We start from the raw sequence: 27,477 nt of genomic DNA on the forward strand, positions 1-27,477 counted from the left end.
CCTAGTTGAAAGGAACCAGTCGGAGATCCATGTATTAAGTATCTTTTACATAAAAGATGCTTTTTTTTTTCCCTTTTTTAAGTAGAAAACGAGGGAGAACAACCAGCTTTATAATATTATCTTGTTCAAGATTTTTGGAGATGAGCTAGCAAAAATTTGAAATCAGATCCTGTGGTTGCTATGTAGAGAGTTATGACTAGTTGTACAAGCCCCAATTCACGCACAAAACACTCTATTAGATTACATGTAATGTAAATCACAACTAAATAATAAGTTATTTCTTGTAGGCATATACTTTTTTTTCGAGAGCCTTCTCCAGTCTTCTTTAAGCCATGTACTATTTATTTTGTATATTTGAGTTGCCGATGAAAGTTCAATTTTCCTTCTTCTTGAAGAAGCAAAGGTAACATAAACATTGCCACCAGCCTACCATAATAAGCATCTACTACTACGATGCTCTATACTGTAATAATTACCCGAAACAAAGCATTACCAACTACATCACGATGGAATACTTATTTACACTCTGATGAATCTTTTCTTTAAGGAATTTGCTGAACCAATGAGCAGAGCTTTTGGGGTATCTCTTCAGACCATCTTCAAAATCCACAAAAATAATACCAAACCTAACCGTGTAGCCTTCCGTCCATTCAAAGTTATCTAATAACGACCAAGCAAAATATCCTCTCACATCTGCTCCTTTCCTGTTGAAAAAAGAAACCATAGATGTGAAGACTAGATGGAGTTGTATATCTGTGGCTCACGGCCACAACCATAGCCATGCCCACCAAATCTCATCCCAATTAATTATGTAGGTTCTTTGAAATTCGCTATCGATAGCATTTGCATGGATGCAAGGACGGACAGACCTGATGGCTCTTAGAACATTTAAAAGATGCTTGCTATGGAAGTTTATTCTGGTGTCATCCTTCAAGGCTTCTTCAAGCGATGCGCTCTTGTTGTTGCACTCGTCTACACCTGCGAAACAAGGAAAAGGAACGTCTTCAATGCTAGACAAATCTTATCTACAAGATGCTGCATCTGCAGATAAGCGATGCCTTTGTGTCATCACAAGCAATTTATCCTCCCATGTCTCGCTGTTTTAAATGCTATGTTTCCTGTAATGTTGGAGACATCCTGACAAAAATGACTGAACTGACCATTGGTCAAACTTTAGATCCAAAGCCAACTGATTCATGCGATGGTTAAGTCTTAATTTTACTCAATTAATTCAATCTGTATCTAAGTTTAGTGAGGTGGAATCGGATCATCGTGAATTGAATTAGGTTTATTCGGCTTCATTTCTTCCAAAACCTCGTGCAACTTTGTTTCTGGACCAACTCGGAAGCATCGAGTGAATTAAGAATTGGGTCTAGGAATTAATCTTGCAGTTCTGTGAGCAAATTAAATGTTGAAAATAATTGAACCTTAAAGGACCATCTTACCATTTTCCGTGATGTAGATAATTGGGTTGTTGTATTTGGTCTTTACGTGGAGCAAAAGTTCTCCTATTCCTTGTGGATAGATGTACAGCCAGTCCGAAGCAGCCTGTGATGGAAGGCCATATTGTCATTGTATAATGCAAAAGCGCACAATTTGGCAACCTCATGCACAAATCCTTTTTGAAATGATAAAAGGCATACAATCAGGCCTCCATAACAAGATATGCTAATGCAACTTAGGTCATTCATTATATGTTCTATATGCATGGAGCTGTATGCATACTGCACGTAAACAAACGCATAATGAGCACATAGTTATGACATATGGGGAAGTACTAACATAAGGATTCTTACCTTAGGACCTATTTGAATTCCATTACGCATCTCTATCACATACAAGTCCCACGGTTATGAAGAATATTAATCAGAGATAGAATGCAATAGCTTGTTGACTGAAAAAATGATAGTAAAGTTTACATTTGTTTACCTGTCACCTGAGCCTGCATATCAGTATCATAGCTTGTGCTAACATTCTTGGATATGGTAAGTTCAGAAACATACCGCGTGGTGTAGTAATTAATTCCAATAAAATCAAATGATCCATTAAGCATTCTGGACTGCTGTTCGGTAAATTTGGGCAAACGCTTTCTTACCAAGGTCCTCATACTCAATGGATAATCTCCTCGAGTTACGGGGTCCATGAACCTATAGGAGTTTCAGAATAAACATGCATGGAGCAGTAGAGCCTGAACTATTCATATGTATTATTGGATAGATTATTTGCGTAGGATTTGACAATGACTCACCATCCAAGCATGAAATCCAAGGCCCTGTTGGCTGCATCCTTGTCGGGCTTTGAATCAGAGAGGGGAACAAACCAGTGGGAGATCAATGTGATACCTATTCTGCCATTCTGCGTTGCCTGTGTCAAAGCAATGCATGTAATTGCCCTTTATCCGATTATTATCTGAAGCAAGTTTGTTGAAATCTCAAATCTAAGATACTACTACTCATCTTTGTAGGTGACTGATATCAAAAGAATGCTGCTACGTGTCCCTTAATCATTCTTTGTATAAAAAATGAACCAAAATACATTTGAAATGAACCAAGATAATCTAAGATCTCAGCCAATATATTATACAATAAAGTTGATTTTGACAATTACTTATTAGAAAAACACATTTAGTAAAACCATATCAAATTATCTTATGATATCTTGACATGGGACACAATACCCATTTTTTTTCTCAAAAACGAAATAATAGCAATGAATATCAAGAGTTTCAAAATATCATATCAATTGGTAGAAGACTCATATTAACCCATCTCTTCACCAAGATGAATTTCTTAATCAAAAAGTCGTATAATGATTATGAAGCCATGTTGAGCATTCTAACGAAGATGTTGTACAAAATGAGAATCTTAATATGTCACGCCTCGAACCCAACATCTGGGTCAGATACGTGATGACCGCACACTCTTTAGAGTAAGCCCTAAAGAATATGTAAGGCTAAAAATAATTCATTACAACCTCAACATCCATAATGTCTAATTCTAATAATAAGTAGTAAAACTTGCATAATTATAAATTAAATTTCTTCAATCCTCTGATCAGATATCGTGACACTCTATTTATTCATCTGCTTATCCGTAAATCCAAATCATAACCAATCATGAGCATCTTGTAACTTTGAAAAGAAAAAGAAAAATGGAGGGTGTGAGCTTTACAACCCAGTAAGAATCCCACATATTACACCAATATAATAATATAATATAAAAATAAGAATAAGCAATAAAATATAAAATTTTATGTTCAATATCCAGAATACTGTAAACATCCATAAATTATCTGTCTTATCAAAAAAAATGCATCATCATATGTTAATGGGTGAAACACTTTTATTCAGCATTAATTTCATGTCTTGTCTTCTATTTCTCTTTTCATAATCACATGATCTTTAACCTTTTTCTTTCTGACTTTGGACTAACCAAGTCTATATCTCAGTCTCCATTCGAACAATTTTTCACTCATAAGCCTTTCAAAGCTGTCCCAGGCATGAGCTCCTGACCGGCTGTCCCACGTACGAAAGTCTGTGAGGGGCTGTCCCAGGCATAAGCTCCTGACGGGCTGTCTCAGGTATGAGCTTCTGACCGACTGATTTATGTATAAGCCCGTGAGGGTTGTCTCAAGCATAAGCTCTTGGCGGACTGTCCCAGGCATAAGCTCCTGGTGGACTATTTCATATGACGAGGCTAGTTTAAACTATATCTTTTTCATTTAATTATTACACGTTGATTTTATCAAATCAATTTCAATTTATAATGTAATTAAATTAAATATGTCATATCCATATAATCATGCCATCGATCACTGATAATATATATTGACATAACATACTCATACTTAAAAATCATATAAGCAAATAATGGTGTCTTAGGCATAGCAAAATCATAGATCATAAATTCAACGATGCAAAATCAATGATACAATACCAACGATAAAATAGTATATATATATATATAATGATGATCATGTACAGGAGTTCTTACCTCTACTGGTGATTGATCCAAGCACAGCAATCAACAAACTCTTTGATTTATAAATTTTAAAAATAAAATATTTCGCTTGACATCTTATGCAGATAGTCGCATCTCTACATGACCATGATCAAACATAAAAATCATGTATAATTAAGAACAAAAAAATTACAAAAATATCCTAAAGTCACAAGTTTAGGACATCTCCTAGGATCAACTAATATTTAGATTTGTCTAAGTATCTAGACCCTCCACTGATCCATAATATTTTTAGAGAGAGAAAATCATGAAGAGAGAAAAAATTTTAGAGAAAAAAATAAAGAGAGAAACTCTTCACATTTCTTCAAATGAGGCAATCTTGATCGAGATCATCAGAGATCATATCAGGATGACTCAATATGGATTAACTATAATCAAATGCTATAAATTTTGAATAAAAATCAGACTAGGATCCAACCTACTTCATGAATTTTGAAGTAATTTCAGATCATCTTATTTTCATCTCAAGTTTGTCCTAGATTCCATGTGCAATTAGAGAGAGAAAGAGAATGTAGAAAGACTCTAGAGAGAGAAAATTCTAAAGAGAGAAAGTAGAGAGAGAATCTATAGAGAGAAAGTAGAGAGAGAAGGTATAGAGAGAAGAGAGGAAAGAGAGAGAGAGAAAAAACTCTCTTTTATTTTTTTTTCTTTTCTTTTCTTTCCTTTTCTTTTTCCTTTTTCTTCTTTTTCTTTTCTTTTCTTTTTCTTCTTCTCTTTTTTTCATTTTCTTTTTCTTTTCTTCTTTTCCTCATCCAAAATAGGAGATCCAATCCCCTTCCTTCTTCTCTCCCCTCACACTGCCAAGGAAGGCCGACTCCAGCCACCACTGGCAGCTCTCGACGGTGGTGAATACTTGGCACCGGCAACGGCCCTCAATGGCTTGTTGCCGGTGGCATATGGGGAAAAAACAAAACAAAATAGGGACAGCCCTGTTTGAACTCAAACTGGTAGCTTATCGGCTTTCCTCGCACGTCGGCGATGAGCAAAAACCAAAATAGAGAAGAGAGAAAGAAACTTACCTTGCTTTGGTGGCCGAGAAGAGCTCCGTCGAACCCCTCTTTTCTCGTCTAAGAACCCACGGATCCTCTTTAGAAAATCCCTCCAATCTCTAAAAAAAATCTCTCCAAAATCTCATTGTAGGGACCTAAGGGAAGGGAAGGGGTTTTATAGGAGAGTTTTCCTATCCCTTATCAGACTCTATCAGTCCAATTTTGTCAGAGTCGAAGAGGAAGAAGACTCTAGTAAGGAGTCTTCCTCCTCCTCCCACCGAGGGCTCTTTTGGGCTCTCCAAAAAAAACACCAGGCCCAAGAGCCTATGGGCTGGGCCGTGACATTCTCCCCTCTTTAAAATAATTTCATCCTCGAAATTAAGTTGTATTGTTTGAGATATATATTTCAAAGTATACATTCTTCATGTCATTCTCATGCTTCTAATAATGTCTTACATATTATTTATTTCTCATGATCTTGTTATAACAAAATTATTTGAAATCTCAAACTTATTCTTTTTATATGGATTTCTAATTTTTTTTTTTGAAGAACAGTAATATTTTGATCTTGTATTAAAATATCATAGTTATTTATCTAATATATTCCACTCAAAATTCATAATTGTCTTAGACTACCTATGATAGAAAAATAAAGAAAGATCGAACATCAGACACTCTTCACAATCATCGATTTCTTTCTTCTTCTTCTTTTTTTTTTGACCTTCTAATAACTTTAACAACTAGACTTCCATCTTGAAAAAATCTCAACCTTCTACATCAATTCGACTAACAACATTAAATCTTGAAAAAAAAATAATATCTGTGTCAAGACATTCTAAATTTGAACTAACAAATGAACTATCAAGCTGTTAATAATAAACTTAAGATATCTGGGATCTTTTTTTTTTTGGTATTATCTGTAATGAAATAACCTACTGACAAAATTATTCGACTATGATCAGATTAGATCAAAATCTATAGCATCCTATCATTATTAATAAAATCTTTCATTATTTACAACTAATATATTCTATAATATCTTTTGATTTAAAAGATTAATATTTCTAATCAATTTAAACCACCATACTTTTGCTGCGCACTCTGAGCTTAATTTATCAAATTATATAGGTTTATCAAAAGATAAGAATAACCTTGTATGCTAGATCAATCAAAAATAGATCCAACCTTCAAATTTTACGTAAAATTTAGAGCAAAACTTTAAATCTCTTTGTCTTTACTATCTGTTGGGCATATCACTTCAAAATTAAATCTTCATCCACTTTCTATGTTTAAACTCATTACATAAGCTTTATCACTCCTCACGAATCCAACATGTTTAGAATTAATTGAAGTTAATCTTCAATTTATCTTATAATTATTTAGATAATTTCTAAACCAATTTTTTTTGCAAAAGAATTAACTCCAACTTGAACAAACTAAAAGAATTCAAGTCAATATTTTTGTAAGTAAAATCAACTTGATTATTTCTTGTAAAACTCCCTTCATCACAACCTTAATATTAATCGATAAATTCAGATAAAATCTTATCCCTTATGTGTTAAGATTTATATAAGTCATTCAAAATTTAATACTAGCGAGATATCTTAGATCAGTTCAAAAATCTAAATTTTGATTTGAATAATTAATACACTCCACTATCTTCAACAATCATAAGCAAAATTAAAGAATCCAATCTAAAGATGGTAATATGGATTATTAAAAATTTTCTCGTAACGTGTATACATATTCTAATAAAACTAATTTTTTCATATTTAATTTGACAACAATATCAAAATACCCTAGATCCACTTAGAAAATCAAACTTTTGACTTGAATGCAACTTGAAAGATCAAGAAGTCAGATTCAAATATGATATTTTAAATAACCAAAAATTTTATCAAGACGTGTATCTCATATTCTCATAATAAAATCTAAGTATATATACTATTATTATTATTATTTTTAATCTAATTTTGAATTTCATATATGATCTTCTTATAGGTTCAATACTCGAAAATATTTCTTTCTCATATAATTTTTTCTTAGACCATACCCTAATTAACTTTCTTCTGATAAGTCTAGAAATTTTATAATGCTCATACAATTATTATCGAAATCAAAAAAGTTATTATGATCTTCAATCATATAAATTTAGCATTCTAAAATCATCGAGTATACTCAACATAACTTATCAATATCTCACACTTCATTCCAGGGTCAACTCTTCTCATACTTAAGTCAACCCTACTAATTGAAATTCAAGATATAACTCGTCAATTCTATTATAGACATTATATAGTACTTATGTATAAATTTCATCATAGTATCTATTGATTCAAAATCTAATTATTGAATCTTTTCTTTTATATCTATCATGTTCCTCATAATCATAGCCTCAAGTTCAAATATCACTAAAGTCACAATCTCGAATAATTATAGCTTTAAGCTCAAATACCAGTTAAGTCATATTCTTTAGTGATCATAACCTAAACTCTAATATCATTCTATCACATCCTTAATAATTATAACTCTAAGCTCTGATATTATCTATCATATTCTATTGATTATAATCCCAGAGTTTTGATATCACTTATGTCACAGTCCCTAGTGGCCTTAAAGTTTTGATACCACTTAAGTCATATTCTCTGGTATCACTCTGTCACATCCTATTGATCATACATAAAGTTTTGATATCACTTTATAATCTCTAATGATCTTAAACCTAAGCTATGATACTATTCTATCATATCCTAATCATTTGTATCATAGTCCCCAAATGATTATAACCTAAGCTTTGATACCATTCTGTCACGTCTCGAATCCAACACCCGGGTCGGATATGTGATGGCCGCATACTCTTTAGAGCAAGTCCTAAAAATATGCAAGGTCAAAAATAATTCATTACAACCTCAACATCCATAATATCTAATTCTAATAATAATTAGTAAAACTTACATAATTATAAATTAAATTTTTTCAATCCTCTTATCAGATATTATGATACTCTATCTATTTATCTGCTCACCTGTAAATCCAAATCATAGCCAATCATGAGCATCCTGTAACTTTGAGAAGAAAAAGAGAAATGGAGGATGTGAGCTTTACAGTCCAGTAAGAATCCTACATATCACATCAGTATAATAATATAATCTGAAAATAAGGATAAGCAATAAAATATAAAATTTTATGTTCAATATCTAGAATACTGCAAATATCCATAAATTATCTGTCTTGTTAAAAGAGATGCATCATCATATGTTAACAGATGAAACACTTTTATTCAATATTAATTTTATGTCGTCTTCTATTTCTCTTTTTATAATCATATGATCTTTAACTTTTTTCTTTCTGACTTTGGACTAACCAAGTCGATATCTCAGTCTCCATCCGCATAATTTTTTACTTATAAGCCTTTCAAGGCTGTCCCAGACATGAGCTTCTGACCGGCTGTCCCATGTACGAAAGTCCATTGGGGACTGTCCCAGACATAAGCTCTTGACGGGTTGTCTCAAGCATGAGCTTCTGACCGACTGATCCACGTATAAGCCCATGGGAGCTATCCTAGGCATAAGCTCCTAGCGGGCTATCCCAGACATAAGCTTTTGGTGGGCTGTTTCACATGACGAGGCTAGTCCAAACCATATCTTTTTTATTTAATTATTATATGTTGATTTCATCAAATTAATTTTGATTTATAGTGTAATCAACTTAGATATATCATATTCATATAATCATGCCATCAATCACTGATAATATATATTGACATAACATACTCATGCTTAAAAATCATATAAGTAAATAACGGTATCTCAGGCATAGCAAAATCATCGATCATGAATTCAACGATGCAAAATCAATGATACAATACCAACGATAAAATAGCATACATATATAATGATGATCATGTACAGAAATTCTTACCTTCACTGGTAATTGATCCAAGCACAACAATCAGCGAATTCTTTGATTTATAAATTTCAAAAATAAAATATTCTGCTTGACATCTTATGCAGATAGTCGCATCTCTACATGACCATGATCAAACATAAAAATCATGTATAATTAAGAACAAAAAAATTACAAAAATATCCTAAAGTCATATGTTTAGAACATCTCCTAGGATCAATCAATATCTAGATTTATCTAAGTATCTAGACCCTCCACTGATCCATAAGATTTTTAGAGAGAAAAAATCATGAAGAGAAAAAATTTTAGAGAAAAAAATAGAGAGAAACTCTTCACATTCCTTCAGATGAGGCAATCATGATCGAGATCATCAGAGGTCATATCAGGATGACTCAATATGGATTAACTATGATCAAATGCTATAAATTTCGAATAAGAATTGGACTGGGATCCAACTTACTGCATGAATTTTGAAGTAATTCCAGATCATCTTATTTTCATCTCAAGTTTGTCTTAAGTTCTGTGATGTAATTAGAAAGAGAAAGAGAGTGTAGAAAGACTCTAGAAAGAAAAAATTTTAGAGAGAGAAAGTAGAGAGAGAATTTATAGAGAGAAAATGGAGAGAGAAGGTAGAGAGAGAAGAGAGGAAAGAGAGAGAGAAAACTCTCTCTTATTTTTCTCTCTTTTTTTTTCTTTTCTTTTCTTTTCTTTTCTTTTCTTTTCTTTTTCTTTTTTCTTCTTTTTCTTTTCTTTTCTTTTTCTTCTTCTCTTTTTCCTGTTTTCTTCTTTCTTTTCTTCTTTTCCTCATCCAAAACAGGGGATCTGATCCCCTTCCTTCTTCTCTCCCCTCACGCCACCAAGGAAGGCCGACTCCGGCCACCACTGGTAGCTCCCGACGGTGGTGAATACGTGACACCGGCGACGGCCCTCAATGATGGTTGTTGCTGGCGGCATGCAGAGAAAAAACAAAGCAAAACAGGGACAGTCCTGTTTGAACTCAAACTGGTAGCTTACCGGCTTCCCTCGCACGCCGGCGATGAGCAAAAACCAAAATAGAGAAGAGAGAAAGGAACTTATCTTGCTCCGACAGTCAAGAAGAGCTCCGTCGAACCCTCCTTTTTCCGTATAAGAACCCATGGATCCTCTTTGGAAAATCCCTCCAATCTCTAAAAAAACTCTCCAAAATCTCGTTGTAGAGACCTAAGAGAGGGGAAGAAGTTTTATAGGGAAGTTTTCCTATCCCTTATCAGACTCTACCAGTCCGATTTTGCCAAAGTCGAAGAGGAAGAAGACTCTGGTAAGGAGTCTTCCTCCTCCCACCAGAGGCTCTTTTGGGCTCTCCAAAAAAAATGCCAAACCCAAGAGCCTATGGGCTGGACCGTGACATAATATTGTTTGAACCCAAAAAAAAGAAATATATATATATATATATATATATATATATATATATATATATATATGTGTGTGTGTGTTGGGATATACCGACCGACCCTAATGCCGACTCACCAACGCCGACTCACCGATGGGTCACGACGCCGACCCTAATGCCGACTCACCAACGCCGACTCACCGACGGGTCACAACGCCGACCCATCCACGGGGATGGATCGACCGACTTCGCCCGTCCGACGATGGACAACACCAACAGTAACTACTGATCGTGCCCGACCGGAACGGATCGGCCAGATCGGCCAACACTACCTCTGATCGTCTGAAAGCCGATCTAGCATCGCCGACTCCCTGTCGGGTGGGACACCACCGACTCACCATCAGTTTGGACAACTGACGTCCGACCTCTGCAGGCCCTTCTAGATGCCGAATGAGCGGCACGGGCTACAGTCCTATCAAGGACATGTCGTGCAACCGTCAGGGGAAGTTGTCTTGCCAGGAGCCTGGGGCGCTATCCTGCCAAGGACACGAATTAATTCCTAGGACCTATCAGCTCATCAACGATATGACAACCCTCGGTGATTTGATAACTCTCCAATTGTCTACATCACCGACGGTAGGACCATGCTGTCTCTTACTATAAATCGGGAAAAGCAACAGTGCTGAAGAGGTCCTTTCAAAACCCTTGAACTCTCCCTCTCTCGCTCTCACCCTCTCTCGTTGAGCTCTTTGATTCCTTTCTACTGTTGCCTAGTCTCCTCTCTGACTTGACCATCAGAGGGTCCCCACTGGAGTCACCTCCGGTCAGTGCGGACTTTCTTTTGCAGGCGCTCGTTCCCGACGACCAGGCGACGAGGAGATTGGCTGCAACAGATTGGCGCACCAGGAAAGGGGGCGACGATCAACAGCACCAGGGATTATAACCCCCACGAAATCCAAGATGACAAAGATAAGAGCTCAGCGGTCGAGGGTCACTGGATCAGCGAGGCGCTCTTCCCGTCGGGAAGAGGCCTCTCCTCCACCCTCCATGGCGGAACCTAGCTCTCCGCATCCCGCGGTGACCACGGAGGCACAGATCACGGTGATCGTGCGGTAAATGACCGTGCTAACGGACGCGGTCAAAAGCCTTCAGCAACAACCGATCTGGTTGCCGCCCTCACCGGCCGAGCAACCGGCGGCACGTCCGATGCCTTCCAAGAGTAGCCGCCGACGCCCGCGTCGGTCCCCGTCGCCTCCTCGGGAGCACCTGGCATAGCGCTCCCACCGAGAGGAGGAGGGGCGACCGCGGCGTGACACCCATCGGTCTCGACGACCCTCTCCCTCCCAGCTGAAACGAGCGAGGAAGGAAAAACGACCGCGAACACCGTCCGCCTCTCTCTCGGACTCATCGGGAGACTCCACCCCTGGAGTCTCTCAGCACCGACGGATCGACGACTACGAATGCAGGTTCGAAGAAATCGACCGTCGGCTCGTCCAGCTGCTGGTGGACGGACAGAAGTCCTCGAATGACGTCGACTTCCAAACCGTCCAGCCTCTCTCCCGACTCATCCTCGACGAACCGATCCCCAGTCGGTTCAAGATGCCACACGTGGAGCCTTACGCGGCCCACTTCAGCACCAGCCGAAAATCACCACGAACCTCGGACAGCCTCTTTTCCCTCAAACAAGGAGAAAATGAGATGCTCCGATACTTCGTGGCGCGATTCAACGCAGCCACGCTTGAGGTTCGGGACCTCAATGAAGACATGGCCATCTCGGCCATGAAGCGGGGGCTGAGGGCATCCCGGTTCCCATACTCCTTGGACAAGATCCTCCTCCGAACGTACGCTGAATTGCTGGAGCGCACGTACAAGTACATGCGCGCAGACGAAGGAGCCTCCGACCGGTGCCTGACCGAGCCCAAGGGCCCGAAGGAGAAGCGGAGGAAGGGTCGGGACCCTGTCGTGCCTAACAGGCCCCCGACCAACGGTCGGGTCTCACCCCCGCGGCAGAATCAGAGATCGCCTCGATGGCAGAGTCCGCGGCCGACACGTCCCAGGTATGACTCCTATACTCCTCTCTCTGCTCCTCGTGCGCAGATTTTGATGGAGATCGAAGGAGAAGAATATCTGCGACGGCCTCCACCTCTGAAGATAAAAGGCCTCGACCGACGGAAGTACTGTCGATTCTATCGGGGCCACGACCACAATACCGAGCAATGCATCCAACTTAAGGATAAAATTGAAGCCCTCATACGCCGGGGATATCTCGGCAAGTTTCGGAGGAATCCGCCGACTCACCACGTTGCCGACCAATGACCCCAGCCGACTGAAGAAGCAACGACTAATCAACCTACGGTCGGGGTCATCAATATGATTTCCAAACGACTGGGCCCGGGGACGTCCGCTGGAGGAGAACCGATGAAGAAGCTGCACCCGGACGATGTAATTACTTTTGCAGAAGAAGATGTTTGGGGCATCCAAACCCCCCATGATGATGCTGTTGTTGTCTCGGCAACAATAGCCAATTATGATGTAAAAAGAATCTTTGTAGATAATGAAAGTTCAACGAACGTTTTGTTTTACTCGACCTTCTCCCGGATGCGACTGTCAGCCGACCGACTCAAGAAAGTCTCTACACCCTTGATAGGCTTCGCTGGAGATGCTGTCATGGTGGAAGGGGAAGTTACTTTGCCCGTGACGGCTGGAACTGAACCGCGATAAAGCACAGTCCACTTGACTTTTGCGGTCGTCCAAGTGCCTTCGGCCTACAATGCCAAACTTGGAAGATCCGGACTAAACGTCCTCAAGGCAATAGTTTCTACGTATCATCTCCTGGTTCGGTTTCCGACCAAAAATGGAGTCGGAGAGATGTGCGGAGACCAACAACTCGCCCGACGATGCTTTCAGATCTCTGCTCAAAGCGACGAATCGAAGGGCCCCCTGACGGCTGACAAGCTGGACCAACGGGAAGAAGAAGAACGGGGTGAACTGGCTGAACAGCTTGTTCTCATCCCGATGATGGAGAATTCCGAGCGAGCGGTCTGGGTCGGGTCCCAATTACCCGACCTTGAGCGACGACAGCTGGTGGCGCTGCTGAAAGTCAATGCCGACGTATTCGCTTGGTCAGCAGTGGATATGCCGGGCATCCCCCCGGAGACAATGACACACCGACTCAACATTGACCCAGTGATGAGGCCGGTAAGGCAAAAGAAGCGGTCTTTTGCTCCTGAAAGACAGAAGGCCATCGACGAGGAGGTGGATAAGCTACTCGAGGCAGGCTTCGTTAGAGAGACCACCTATCCCGACTGGCTCGTCAATGTCGTTATGGTGAAGAAAGCCAACGAAAAGTGGAGGATCTGCATCGACTACACCGACTTGAATCGGGCCTGTCCGAAGGATAGCTTCCCACTTTCGAAGATCGACCAGCTGGTGGATGCGACATCCGATTATCGACTGCTCAGCTTCATGGACGCCTCCACTGGGTATAACCAGATTCGAATGGCGCCCGAGGACAAGGAGCATACGGCTTTCGTGACCGCCAAGGGCCTCTACTGCTACAGAGTAATGCCCTTCGGACTGAAGAACGTCAGAGCCACCTACCAGCGACTTGTCAACAAGGTCTTCAAAGGCCAGATCGGGCGCAACATGAAAGTGTATGTGGACGACATGCTGGTGAAGAGTGCGCAAATTTTGGATCATGTGCGAGATCTCGAAGAAACCTTCTGCACTCTACGACGACACCGGATGAAGCTGAACCCGACTAAGTGCGCCTTCGGAGTGATCTCGGAGAAGTTCCTCGGGTTCTTCGTTTCGCAACGAGGAATCGAGGCCAACCCCAAGAAGATCAAGGCCATCATCGACATGCAACATCCGGACACCAAAAGGGAGGTGCAGCAACTCAACGGAAGGATCATCGCGCTCAGTCGATTCATTTCTCGATCGATCGAGAGATGCCTCCCATTCTTCAAAACCCTGAGACAGGCAAAGCATTTCTCTTGGCCGGACGAGTGCCGACAAGCCTTCGAGGAACTGAAGAAATACCTGACTTCTCTGCCCCTACTTATGAGGTCGGAGGTCAGGGAGATATTGTATATTTACTTGGCTACCTCCCGGGAGGCAGTTAGCTCGGTGCTCGTCCGAGAGAACGAGAATCGAGTTCACCGACTGATATATTACATCAGCAAAGTGCTTCACGAAGCCGAAACTCAGTACTCGAAGGTGGAGAAAATAATTTTCACTCTGGTCATTTCAGCACACCGACTCCGTCTGTACTTCCAGGCGCACGCAATCATGGTCCTCACCGACCAACCTCTGAGAGCAATCCTGCACCACCCTGACACATCAGGATGGCTGACGAAGTGGGCTGTGAGACTGAGTGAATTCGACATCCAATATCGACCGCGACCTGCTCTGAAAGCCCAGGTTCTGACCGACTTTGTCGCGGAATGCCCGACGACCGACCAAGCATCGGGAGAAGGGAGCCCCGAAGAGGTCGGGACCTCTGAATGTGACTCCGATTCAACCTGGGTGTTGCACATCGACGGAGCCTCCAACGCTCGAGGGAGTGGGGCCGGGTTCCTGCTCACCAACTCGAAGGGAGTGGTTACCGAGCACGCCCTCCGATTCGACTTCAAGGCCTCCAACAATCAGGCCGAATATGAGGTGCTCATCGCGGGCTTGAGGTTGGCACTGGAGCTCGGGGTCGACCGACTCAAAGTCTTCTCTGACTCTCAACTAATCGTTGGACAGGACAAAGGCGAGTTCGAAGCACGAGATCCGACCATGGCCAAATACCACCAAAAAATAAAAGATCTTGTCGCACCCTTCAAGTACTTCGAGATCTTCCACATCCCCAGGATGGAAAATGCTCGGGCCGATGCACTCTCCAGGCTCGCGACATCCGACTACAGCACCTTGGGCTGGACATTCGTAGAAAGTTTTGAACAACCGAGCATCGATAAGATCGAAGAGGTGCTGCAACTGGCGATAGAGCTGAGCTGGATGGATCCGATAGCTCAGTACCTGACCGACGGATCTACCCCCGAAGACCCCGCGGAAGCCAAACGACTCCGGTGGGTGGCTTCCCAATATGTGATGGTCGACGGCCGACTATACAAAAGGTCGTTCTCTCTTCCCTTGCTGAAGTGTCTGGGGCCGGCCGACGCAGACTATGCCCTTAGAGAAGTACATGAAGGGATCTGCGGTGATCACTTGGGGGGCAAGTCCCTGGCTTACAAAGTCCTACGATAGGGTTACTACTAGCCCACTATGAAGAAGGATGCGGCTGAGTTGGTTCGGAGGTACGAACCATGCCAAAGGTATGCCAACATACAACACCAACCCGCCAGCCAGCTCACTCCGATCGTCGCCCCGTGGCCCTTCGCCCAGTGGAGAATCGACATACTCGAACCCTTTCCTCCAGCATCCGGACAACGGAAGTTCATAGTCATCGCGATCGACTACTTCACTAAGTTGGTGAAAGCCGAACCCTTGGCGCTAATCACTGAGCACAAGATGGAAGACTTCATTCAGAAATCCATCATCTTCAGGTTCGGATTGCCAAACACCATCATTACCGACAACGGACGACAGTTCGACAACCAGGACTTCAGAGACTTCTGTGAGAAGTTTCATATCACGCACCGACTGACCTCAGTCGGGCATCCACAGTCCAACGGTGAGGTCGAGGTGACCAACCGGACCATACTGCATGGACTCAAAATCCGATTGAATGAAGTCAAAGGCCTATGGGTCGAAGAATTGAACTCTGTCTTGTGGGCGTACCGAACGACGCCCCGTGTCCCAACCGGAGAATCTCTCTTCAACTTAGCCTACGAAACGGAAGCCATGATCCTGCTGGAGATCGGATTACCATCGAGCAGAATCGAGCAGTACCGCGAGCCAGACAACTCCGAGTGTCGGAGAGCCAACTTGGACCTCTTGCCCGAACTCCGACGCGAAGCACAACTCCGTATGGCTTCCTACCGATAAAAGGTGGCCCGATATTACAATGCCAAGGTCAAGCCGAAGCTCTTCAGGCCTGGAGATCTAGTCCTAAGAAAGACGGAAGTCTCGAAGCCCCTGGACCGGGGAAAGTTGTCCCCAAACTGGGAGGGACCCAACAAGATAGCCGACACCTACGGGCCGAGAGCTTACCGGCTAGAGATCCTAGAAGGGACGGCCATCCCACGGACTTGGAATGCCGACAATCTGAGGTTGTACTATCAGTGAACCCTGTATCCCTTCACTTGGAATACAAATCCAATTTCAAAACCTCGAAATTTGGGATTTTGACTCTTCGACCGTGGGTCGGCGCTCTACAAGAGGTACGAGTCCCGACGTCCCGACTTGAGCCTAACGTTCCACTGAGGACCAACGGCCCGATCGCCGATGATGCATCGGGCACTTGAAGGGACCGATATATCCACGATGATGGGAGTTACACTCCTTCTACAGTTGAAACTCTCGGGCAAAACGATCGGGCAGAATGATCGGCCGACGTGCCGACTCGGCCCCGACCGAGAAAGGCAAAGCGCCAACGCGACCAACGTCGCGTTTGCAACTTACCGACCAGGTCACGATCGGTCGAAGGATATTCGGCTTACCACCGTTTATCACATGGCGCGACGTAAGTACCCGACCTAGGTCTGGGTAATGGGAACTCGACTTGTCATCATTTCTCTGACTAAATGCATCGGACGCCATCCGACTGGTCATATCAGACGACATTCGACCCTACGCAATGTTCGGGTCATCGGGGTGCACCCGAAGGTCGGTCGACCTTCGACCCTGCGAACGACCTTCGACTCCGCAAATGTGCCCGACTCAACGGACGCATGTCTGGAAGTCGGTCGACCCCCGACTTAACGAACGTGCCCGACTCATGTCAGGACGACGCACATTCGACTTTGACCTTCGACTCACGATCGAGTGACCGACGTTCGGCTCAGGCCTCCGACGGACGCACACTATGACCGTCGAACGGACGATTCGTGATCGAAGTTCGCCTTGCCTTTCCTATGGCGTATGTTGCCGACTACCCCGACTAACGACTTGGGATGTCGCTAAGTGACCTAATGTGGTACGTCGGGTCTACGACTCTACGACTTTGCGACTCTAAGTTAGAGCACATCCTGACAGGCGAAGGAAAGAAGCTGAAAATGAAATTGAAAATATGCTTAAGTATATTCAAGTCTACAAAATTGGGCCGAAGCCCGGTTACAAGTATGTAAAGCAAAACAAAAAATGATAAGACCCTGATCATCCTTCAGAGTCGATCTCTTCGATCGGGAAGAGCTCAGGGACAGTCGGTGCATCCACCATGGTCGGCGCTGGATCGACGGTCGGTGCTGGATCGGAGGTCGGCGCTGGGTCGGAGGTCGGAGCCAGGTCGGGGGTCGGAGCCGTCTCCTCTTCGGCGATATGCTCTGGGACAGTCTCCTCCACCGCAGCAGCATCTCCCGACGATGGGTCGGCCACCTCTTCTGTGGCTTGGTCCTCGGATCCTGGGTGGATGATACCGCTGAGGTCCAGCTCCAGGTACAAGGCCTGGACTGCATCCCGACCATCTTCGTACCCCACCCGGTACGACGCAAAGCTGGTTTCTAGAAGTTCTTCCCGATATCTGTCGGAGCCACGAAAGTCCTCCACCGCCTGACCCAGTGACTCCTTCACCGACCTCGCCTTCGCTTCCGCTCGATCGAAGGATTCTTTCGTCGACTCTGCCTCTGCCTTCGCTATGTCGGTGTCGGCTTGGGCGATCGACAGGTCCTCCTCGGCCTTGGCAAGATTCTCCAGGCTGACCCGGAGCTGCTCGCGTTCAGCCTCGAGCTCGGTGACGATGCCGTCCCGCTCGCACCGCAGTCGGTGAGCGGTCCGACCCTTGCGCTTGGCTTCCCCGCGGGCCGACTTAAGTTCGGCCCCGAGATGAGAGATCTCGTCTTCAAGCCTTACCTCCCGGTCGGTCGACAGCTTCAACTGCTCGACCAGTACCGCCCTGTCGACTTCGACGGCCGTCGCCCTATCCTTCCAGGCCACCCGGATGTCTCCAAACCTCCGGTACCCGGCCTCCAATTTGGACATAGTGTAAATCAACTGCAAATGAAGACTGACTGTCAGAAAGACGAAATAACAAAGACAGTAAGGAGGAAGGAGGCGAGGTGGAATTTACCCCGACCATGGTCGGATAAAAAGAATACAGCATCTCGGTCATCTGTCGAGCCTTTAAAACCTCCACATCGGCTGGGAGGAGGATCCCCTGACATAGTCTCCTGGCCAAGTTATGGTCGGCCAGGGCTGACGCTCCCTCAGGGACCCCGGCACCAGGCGACGCGGCGTGACTCCCCGACCTTGGGTCGTCAGCAGGGGCCATCGGGGCTTTTCCTCGATCGACCGCCCAGGCCCGTAGGTCAGGGAAGGAGGGGATGCTCGAGCTTGATTGAGCACCCCCCGCGGCAGCAGCGGGCGCCGACGGACGACGTTCGGGTTTTCGAACGGTATCCAGCGCCTCCTCCATCGGCGAAACCGCCGATGTTCCCTCGGTCATTCCCTCTGCCGTCTGCTCCTCCGGTAGCGCTGTCGGAGCCGAAAGCGCGATGACCGGCTCCGACCGATCGGCCGCCGATGCGGTGGCGGTCGGCGCTGCTGTCGAGGGCTTCTTCAGAGGTCGTGAGGACCTGACCCCGGACGTCGGCCTCTTCCTCGTCGCATACTGTTTGATTTCGGCGTCGGTCGGCCTCATCCTCGGCGGCATCCCTGCAATTTCAACAAGAGAATCAGTGCATGTTCGGGGACAAATGCGAAATGAAAAGACAACCGACGGATCGGGTGGTACCTAGACGGGGGACCAGGCTCAGGCCAGCATCATAGAGGGCTTGTTCGGTAACAAGCTCCCTCTGCTTCGGTACCGACATGTTCTTGAGTCGGTAGAAATCCTTCCGGTCGTCCGCCTCCATTCGGCTGTTCTCGTTCGCCTCGGTCCGAGGCACGCCCCAGCAAGAAGGAAAACCCCAGGGAGAAGAAGAGGAAACGAAGAAAAACTGATTCTTCCATCCATGAATGGACGATGGAAGACCAGTGATGAAAGAAAGACCCTTTCGGGGATTGAAGAGCCACCACCCTCAGGCCTTAGGGTGGGGTCGGAGGACAAAGAACGCCCGAAAAAGAGAGATCCGAGGATTGGTCGGCAATAGCTGACACAACAGGGCGAAGCTGATTATCAACCGAACTGAGTTCGGCGCCAGTTGCGCCGGACAAAGTCCGTAATAATCTGCAGATTCCGAACAAACTCTAGAATCGGAAGCCGAAGACCAGTCCGGAGGTCCTCGACGTACAGAGCCACCTGGCCCGTAGGCGGGTTGTTGACCCGCCCCCCGGCCCCAGGGGCGAAGAGTCGGAACTGCTCCTAGATACAATATTGATCCCGAAGCCGATCGACATTCGGCCCTGAAAGTGAGGAAACCTTTACTTCCGGGGTCGACCGAAGATCATCGGTTGGGTTCCCCGACCGAGCCTCCCGAGGAGAAGTCCTGGCCATGACATCAAAACCAAGAAGAAAGAAAAAATAGAGAAGAAGAGGAAGAAAAAGGATCTCGAAGGAAGCAAGAACAGAGCGAATAGGAGCACAGGACTCGGGGGACCTTCCAAAGAAGGAGGGCGAAAGCAGCTACCTGAGATGGTCAGGGATCGCTTGGGCAGAGTCTCCGCAGCAAAAGTATGAAAGGTGATATTTGGGAAATGGGTGACCCCATATATATAGGGCCTTTTGACGGTCGGGATGTGGCCGCACCGACGAGGACCTCTCGGATGATCGATGCGTGGCGACATCCAAGTCCTCCTCCGGTCCGATGGTTCGACGCACCCATCCCAGATCGGGCCACGTCGCCTTCATTAATACGAATGACGCCGGCCCAACGACCTCCCGACATATGGCAGAAAGATCGCGCCTCAGAATTAAATCGCTGACGGTGATCCGCATCCCCGATGGGATGCCTGACAGCGGTCCGCGCTCCCAAAGAAGGCGCTAGGTGGCGGTTTGCGTTCCCCAGAAGGTGCCTGACACGGGATCGTCTGACACCAGATCGTCCGACACGGGATCGTCTGACACCAGATCATCCGACACTGGGTCGTCTGACACCAGATCATCCGACACTGGGTCGTCTGACACCGGATCATCCGACGTCAAATCATCGAACGTCAGGACGTCTAATATCAATTTGTCCGGATCGTCCGCTGGTGAGATCAGCAGAACCACGGTAGGACGCAATAAAGAATCCACTCCTTTCGCCCAACGCCCCACCCGCATGGAAACGTGGGCCGATGTGACATCAGGCTCAGGAGTGGGGGGGACAACTGTTGGGATATACCGACCGACCCTAATGCCGACTCACCAGTGCCGACTCATCGACAGGTCACGATGCCGACCCTAATGCCGACTCACCAACGCCGACTCACCGACGGGTCACGATGCCGACCCATCCACGGGGATGGACCGACCGACTTCGCCCGTCCGACGATGGGCAACACCAACAGTAACTACCGATCGTGCCCGACCGAAACGGATCGGCCAGATCGGCCAACACTACCTCTGATCGTCTGAAAGCCGATCTAGCATCACCGACTCCCTGTCGGGTGGGACACCACCGACTCACCATCAGTTTGGACAACCGACGTCCGACCTCTGCAGGCCCTTCTAGACGCCGAATGAGCGGCATAGGCTGCAGTCCTATCAAAGACATGTCGTGCAACCGCCAGAGGGCGTTGTCCTTCCAAGGACACGAATTAATTCCTAGGACCTGTCAGCTCGTCAACGACGTGACCACCCCCGGCGATTTGACAACTCTCAGTTGTCTACATCACCGATGGCAGGACCATGCCGTCTCTTACTATGAATCGGAGAAAGCAACAGTGCTGAAGAGGTCCTTTCGAAACCCTCGAACTCTCCCTCTCTCGTTGAGCTCTTTGATTTCTTTCTACTGTTGCCTAGTCTTCTCTCTGACTTGACCGTCGGAGGGTCTCCGCCGGAGTCACCTCCGATCAGTGCGGACTTTCTTTTGCAGGCGCTCATTCCCGGCGACTAGACGACGAGGGGATTGATCGCAACAATATATATATATATATATATATATATATATATATATATATATATATATATCTTTGAGAGAAAAGAGAGCAAGATCCATCCACACCATAAATAACCGAGGCAAAATACCTAGGGCTGAATAATCCTAGAATTTCTGGTTCTTGGGTAGAGGGATATCACGATCGAGACAAGGCCCAACTCACAAAATGAAAATATTAGTGCTGAGTCCATTAGGGTCATATGCATATGCACATATGTGTTTTTTCTTTTCTCTTTTTTTTTTTCATTTTGCGAAAACATAATCTTGTATACTGGGCTATGTTGAGTTACACAAATAGCATCAAAACCAAAGTGGTGATCATGGGTTCATGTTGTCACCTGATACTTGTCTTTGTATACCCGAGCGGCAGCAGCATGAGCTAGTAGCATGTGATGGCAGGCCATGTATGGCTCCGTTCCTGAATCCCCAGCTTCACACTTCTCCTTCTCCCATGGGGAACACCGGCCCGGTGGATACATGCCTTCCCCGTAACCTCTGGTGCAAAAGCCCCATGGTTCATTGACTGTAATCCAATTCTTCACCTGATTGCCAAATTCCCTAAAACAAATCTCGGCATAAACCTTGAAGTCCCGCCTACATAATTGTCACAAGAAAGGCCAAAAAAAAAAAAAGAAGGGTCAAGATCTCTCCTTGAAGCATGGATATTTGGCCTAACAATAGGGCTGCCAACCAAGTGATGGTTGCCAGACATTAGTGCAAGAATATGCATTTCGTTTCTGAATTAGTTTTTGCTTCCAACTTTATTTTGAAGGCAAAAATCAAAAACTTTCTATAGGCTTGGTAGCCTATAGAATAGCCATACGTGACCTCAAGTTCAGCACATTTATGTCTGGGTATTTTGGAAGAATGCTGCAATTTCAAAATTTTTGAAGGCTTTTGTCCTTTACCTTAGGTAGATAAAATTGATTGTATTTTTAAGGAGATCAAATTCTCATATTTTCAATACATATTGGCTCAAGACAAGCATGTGAAAAATAGGAAGCTCTGGTACCAACTTGACGCAGGATAGTGGGAAGGAGTAAAAAAGAGGAAGAAGAAGACGAGGAAAGATATAAAGGAAGATAAGATAGAGGGAGAAAACCCAATATTTTCAAATCCCAGTAATGCAAATTAGTGTTCTCAAATATATAATAGTGGTTTTATATAGACTCAAAATCCTAATAAGAATCCACGTAGAAATAAAATACTAGAATTCTCATAATATTCTAGTCCTAGAGTCCAAATAAAAACAAAATTCTCTAATTCTTAAATAAAATAGAATTTAAAATAAAATTTCTAATTCCTATATTTGTGCCTAATGCAAGTACGGATAGATCTCTCATAGGATGATCCTTCATCACATACTTTTTATAGAATGCACATGTATTTTAAGTATTGGATGCAGATGTTTTATACTAAAATAGATGGAGAGTATTTGATGGGATAGGGATAAAAAGCATTCAAACTTCTCAAAAAGAAGATATTCCGGCAAAATAAATTTTAAAGGAATGGGCCAATTCTGAAAAATTCCTTTCATCTTTGGTGTAGCATTCGGGACCAGAGATGGCAAACACTTGGAGTTTAAGGCCCATTTGAGGCCCAGATAAGTTGTCTGATCCCAATTTTTTCATTCAGCTTAGAAGAAAGGTTAGATGGGTCAAGATTGATTTTGTATATAAGGATACAAAGGGCTGGGCTTGGAATGAGCAATTCAAAATTTTGAATGGTCCACACAAGAACAAGCATAAACTAATGTGGTATTTGGTAGAGATAATGAAATTTGTAAGGAATAATTATCTAATAGTAATCAAACAAAGGACATGTGTTAAATTTTCTTAAAGAAAATAAGTAGGACACAATGGAAAGTGACACGTTATAGCAGACGTGAAGATATTGGTGCGTACATTATATGGATATGATCATATATAGATGAAATACTGATATGTCTATATCCATATCTGTTTTGTTTGATAAATTTAAATACGTACGGATATGGATATTAAATAGACACAAAAGTTTATAACCATACTTGTTTAAATGGATACGAATACAAATTGGATATAGAAAGATTGGATATAAATATAGATATAAATTAGATACTTAAACTTTATGACGATAAAATTAGAGATGTTAATAAGCAGATGATAAATCAAATTAATAGTATGCTAATATAGCTATATATTTTTTTTAAAATTTAATAAATACTATATAAAGGTTTACAAATAGAATCAGATATTCGAATATGAATCAGATGGTTGTTTATCCATATTCAAATCTTTTTTTTTTAACAGATATGGATATGAATATAGATATTAGCCGAATATTCAAATTTCTATCTATATCTAAAAAAAATCAGATATAAAAAGAAATTCTAAAAGATATATATTATTCAGTCAACTTTCAGCCCTAGTAGCTCCTAAGTTCTGGTCACGCTCTCTTGGTTTTGCTATCAAGAACTAAGGTGCCTAAATTTTGTTTCTTTGGATTTAATATATTTTCATGACCATATCATAGCCAATTATATTACCATGTTGTACAAAAAACTTTATAATTTTACTCCTGTTGATACTTGTATTAGACTACAAATCACAATATTTGTGATTTATAGGTCTTTCTGCTACTGTCCCGAGCTAAGCTTGCGCTAAGCAAATCCTGGAGTGGAATGGTGCAGTTTGAGACCCAGTAAATGCAAGATTTGGACAGCACAGCAGCCCATTAGCAGCCCTATCCATGAACAGCAAGAGTAAGGCTTATAATTAATAACTCACACGATATATCGGCTTAGGAAACCTCCATATTTCTCTTCCAGGGCTTGGGGAGTGTCAAAATGGAAGAGTGTCACGAATGGTTGCACACCTGCCCATTATTTCAACTATAGAATGATAAGCTTGATAATCAAAGGAAAGAAATGATGATGATTGAACCAATACCATTGGATATGAGCTCATTGATAAGGTTGCTGTAGTACATGATGCCTTCTCTGTTGATACCTCCACTTAGGCTGCCGTCTGCCGTTAGATGATAATATTAGCCATGAATAAAGAAGTTCATTTGAGGGAAAATACTTAGGGATAGGACTAGCCCCACCCAATCATTTCACTAAAAATGTGGAGGTAGAACAAATGAAAGACATCTAGCATTGCATATCTAAGTCCTATACACAAACTAGAAGGAACAATAAGACCTGTACAACTTTCATTGCACTTACCAGGTATCGGTCACTGGAAAAAGAAATTATTAGATATCAAACTTGTTTGTTCAGAAGTTGGACAAATCCTAACAGATTTTTTTTTCCAGAATACATTCCAGTATGAGGCGTAACTTACTAGGAAGGATTCGAGACCATGAGATGGAAAGCCTGTAAGCATCCAGGCCAATGTCCTTCATAATATCTATATCTTCCTGTGTTTTGACTTTGTTAGAAGCTTTGAGACTAAAATGCTAATTAAAGACCAAGTCTGAATAGGAGAAAATGTTAAAGAGGAAAGATAATAAAATGGATAGAGGTTCGGAGGTACCTTGTAACGATGAAACGAATCTACTGCTACATCACCATTGCTTCGGTCCAGAATCTTCTCTGTAAAATCGTGCATGAAGTCACTAGGTTTTTTCTTCGGCTTTGTAATTTTCAAAGAGAAAAACTCAGTGCATTTTTTCTTTCAAAAGTTTAGCGAATGGACTACCAACAGGGTGGACCATAGTTGCCTCAGCCCCACCATAATTGTACAAGTTAGAAAACGAGCGGTCTAGCAAGGCTTTTGAATCTAGATAAATAGGTCATCTTGTTGATCAGTAGTTGAGCTCCGGTAAACTAAGATCTCTGTTTGTCTCAGCCAATATGATAAGTAGAAAAATTTTATATAGAACAGATTTCTCAAGATCTGTTAATCTAGAATAAATATTATATTAAATATTGATTTGTAGTTGTATTAATTGAAAAAATATTAAAGAATTAAAATGTGATTAAAAATATCTGCCAATTTTAGTATATTGTATTGGATAATATCTTAGATTCTATTCATTTATATTGGATAAAATAATAAGACAAGATTTTGTGATATATTGTATTAGGAGGTGCCCGATATCACCCAACTAAATGGCTCTCATAATATAACTGGATTTATAAAAACTAATATATTATAAATATAAAATAATGCATGAAATATTTCCAACCTAAAGTATTCGAGGATGAGTTAGGATCTCTCCTACTTGCCTTTGATCTAGACGGTTCTCCTATTGGTTTGAATTAGAGCTGACAAGGAGCTAGGCCTTGGGCCTAAACTCTATTATTTTAATTTAACTTCAGGCCGGTTCTATATAAAATTTGATATTCTCTGAGCCTAAACCCGGCCCATGATATATTTGCTATATTATTAGATATATACTGGTATCTAAACAGTAAAGCTGATCATGGGCCAGGTCTCGGGCCTAAAATCTATTCATTTTAATCGGGCTTGGATTTGATCAAGTATACTAGAAAAGAACTAGTATCTAAAAAAAACAATACGTGCAGAAATAGTCAAACATATCATATGGAAAGGGTGCAGCAGAGTTCTCTCAATTCTTTCAATATACAAACAAGTTGATAGATTAAAGATTACTTATCAATGATTTTGCCGAGCCATATTTAGTGGGTCAACTATGATAGGAGTCGAAACGTCATGTGTTCAGTAAATTATATGATATTTGTCAATATTTCTGAGACAATAGTGCAAAACTATATGTCAACCTTTCATTAAGAGTACAGGGGAAAATGATCACGAGAGGGGAGGAAAGTGGGAAAGTAGAAGAGGAGAAGAAAATAAAGAAAGGAAGATACAAAAAAAGAGAGGAGAGAAAATGAACCAAACTTGCCAACCAATATCGCTGCAAAGCCCAGTAAGCTTATCACAAGAATCCAAATTGTCAAATAAGACTTCGAATCCAATCCTACATTCAAAAGATCTCAACATTCCAGATCAACACAATAATTTAAACACATCAAGTGAAAATATTTTCTGCATAATTGCCGTGAAAATGGCATGAGACATCTACCAAAATTGATCTCAGATTCTTAGACATGTCATGCCTTTTTACAGAAGGATTCGCCCTTGATTGTTAGCGTCAACTAGTACAATTGACAAAGTCAATTGGTATGGATATCAATGACTTGGCAAATTAATTTGATACTGTGATGGGAAATCTGGCTGTTCTTGGTCCCGAGTAGGCAGCACAAGGAATCTTGTTTCTTCTACCCATTTGCATATCTTGTTAATTCATCCGCACAGTAAACAGCTCAAAAAGAAATGTCGAACTATTGTCAATATTTCTCATCAATCTATTAGAAATTTGTTAACTACCTTTTTTTTTGTATTTTCTTGGCAAATTTTCTTAATGCAGTAGAAAGACAAAACTTTTGATGATTTCTTTTATCATAAAACTAGTTAAGAAGTAGTGTCATCCAGCCATCATTTGATAAATAGATTCCGGGGACGGCTTCTCATGATTTTTTTTCTTGTTCTTCCTATTTACGTTTGAGAAAGAGAGAGACCTGCGTGCGTGCGGGTGGAGAGGGGAAAGAGAGAGAGACCTGAGTGCTTGTACGTGAGTGAAGGGGAGAGAAATAGAGAGAGAGAGAGAGACCTGGGTGCTTGTGGGTGAAGTCATCCCATATGCTAGGCCCCCTGCCACCATCTCTAGCTCCACCTTCGTACTAAAATCATGAAAGCTAGCATGCCATCAAACTAATCCTTGTAGATTTTTTCTTTTTTTCTTTTTTTTTTTTTTGACCATTAGATTTATTATTAAAAATCAAAGCTAACCTGATAAGCTGAGGAGGCCGTCCCAAAAATGAAACCAGGTGGGAAACTACTCCGATCGAGCGATGCAGCACCATTCCTTAATATAGCCACGAGGAGGAGAAGAAGAAGAAGAAGGATTTCACATCCAAGAGCCATGGTGGTCGGGAACACTGCCTGAAGCCCCTCACAGCATTTGGAAGGCTAATTTCTTATCCCCTTAAGAAATTCCATTTTCTTCATGTAGCTTGTCAAGGTTTTGTCTGCATGTGGAGAGTTATGGAAAGAACTTTTGGT

At 42.8% G+C, this 27,477-nt stretch overlaps 1 protein-coding gene across 2 annotated transcripts; it reads right to left on the reverse strand.

The window, feature by feature from the left end:
- Window positions 1–321: 321 nt before the first annotated feature.
- On the reverse strand, window positions 322–27,477 carry LOC105061289 (beta-glucosidase 12-like). Of its 2 annotated transcripts, XM_073243336.1 has the most exons (14): window positions 27,205–27,477; window positions 27,026–27,095; window positions 26,249–26,332; window positions 24,922–24,980; window positions 24,730–24,805; window positions 24,334–24,411; window positions 24,172–24,259; window positions 21,742–21,997; window positions 2,249–2,364; window positions 1,930–2,147; window positions 1,797–1,828; window positions 1,446–1,548; window positions 870–978; window positions 322–704 (listed from the first exon to the last, which is right to left on the reverse strand). In XM_073243336.1, the coding sequence occupies exons 1-14, from the start codon at window positions 27,337–27,339 to the stop codon at window positions 497–499; spliced, it is 1,632 nt and encodes a 543-aa protein (XP_073099437.1). In that variant the 5' UTR covers window positions 27,340–27,477; the 3' UTR covers window positions 322–496. The 2 variants fall into 2 exon arrangements, with proteins under 2 accessions (XP_073099437.1, XP_073099439.1); XM_073243338.1 differs by lacking the exon at window positions 26,249–26,332 and having other exon boundaries at window positions 27,205–27,471.

The sequence above is a fragment of the Elaeis guineensis genome, chromosome 1 (assembly GCF_000442705.2).
Source record: "Elaeis guineensis isolate ETL-2024a chromosome 1, EG11, whole genome shotgun sequence".
In the NCBI taxonomy this organism is placed as follows: domain Eukaryota; kingdom Viridiplantae; phylum Streptophyta; class Magnoliopsida; order Arecales; family Arecaceae; genus Elaeis; species Elaeis guineensis.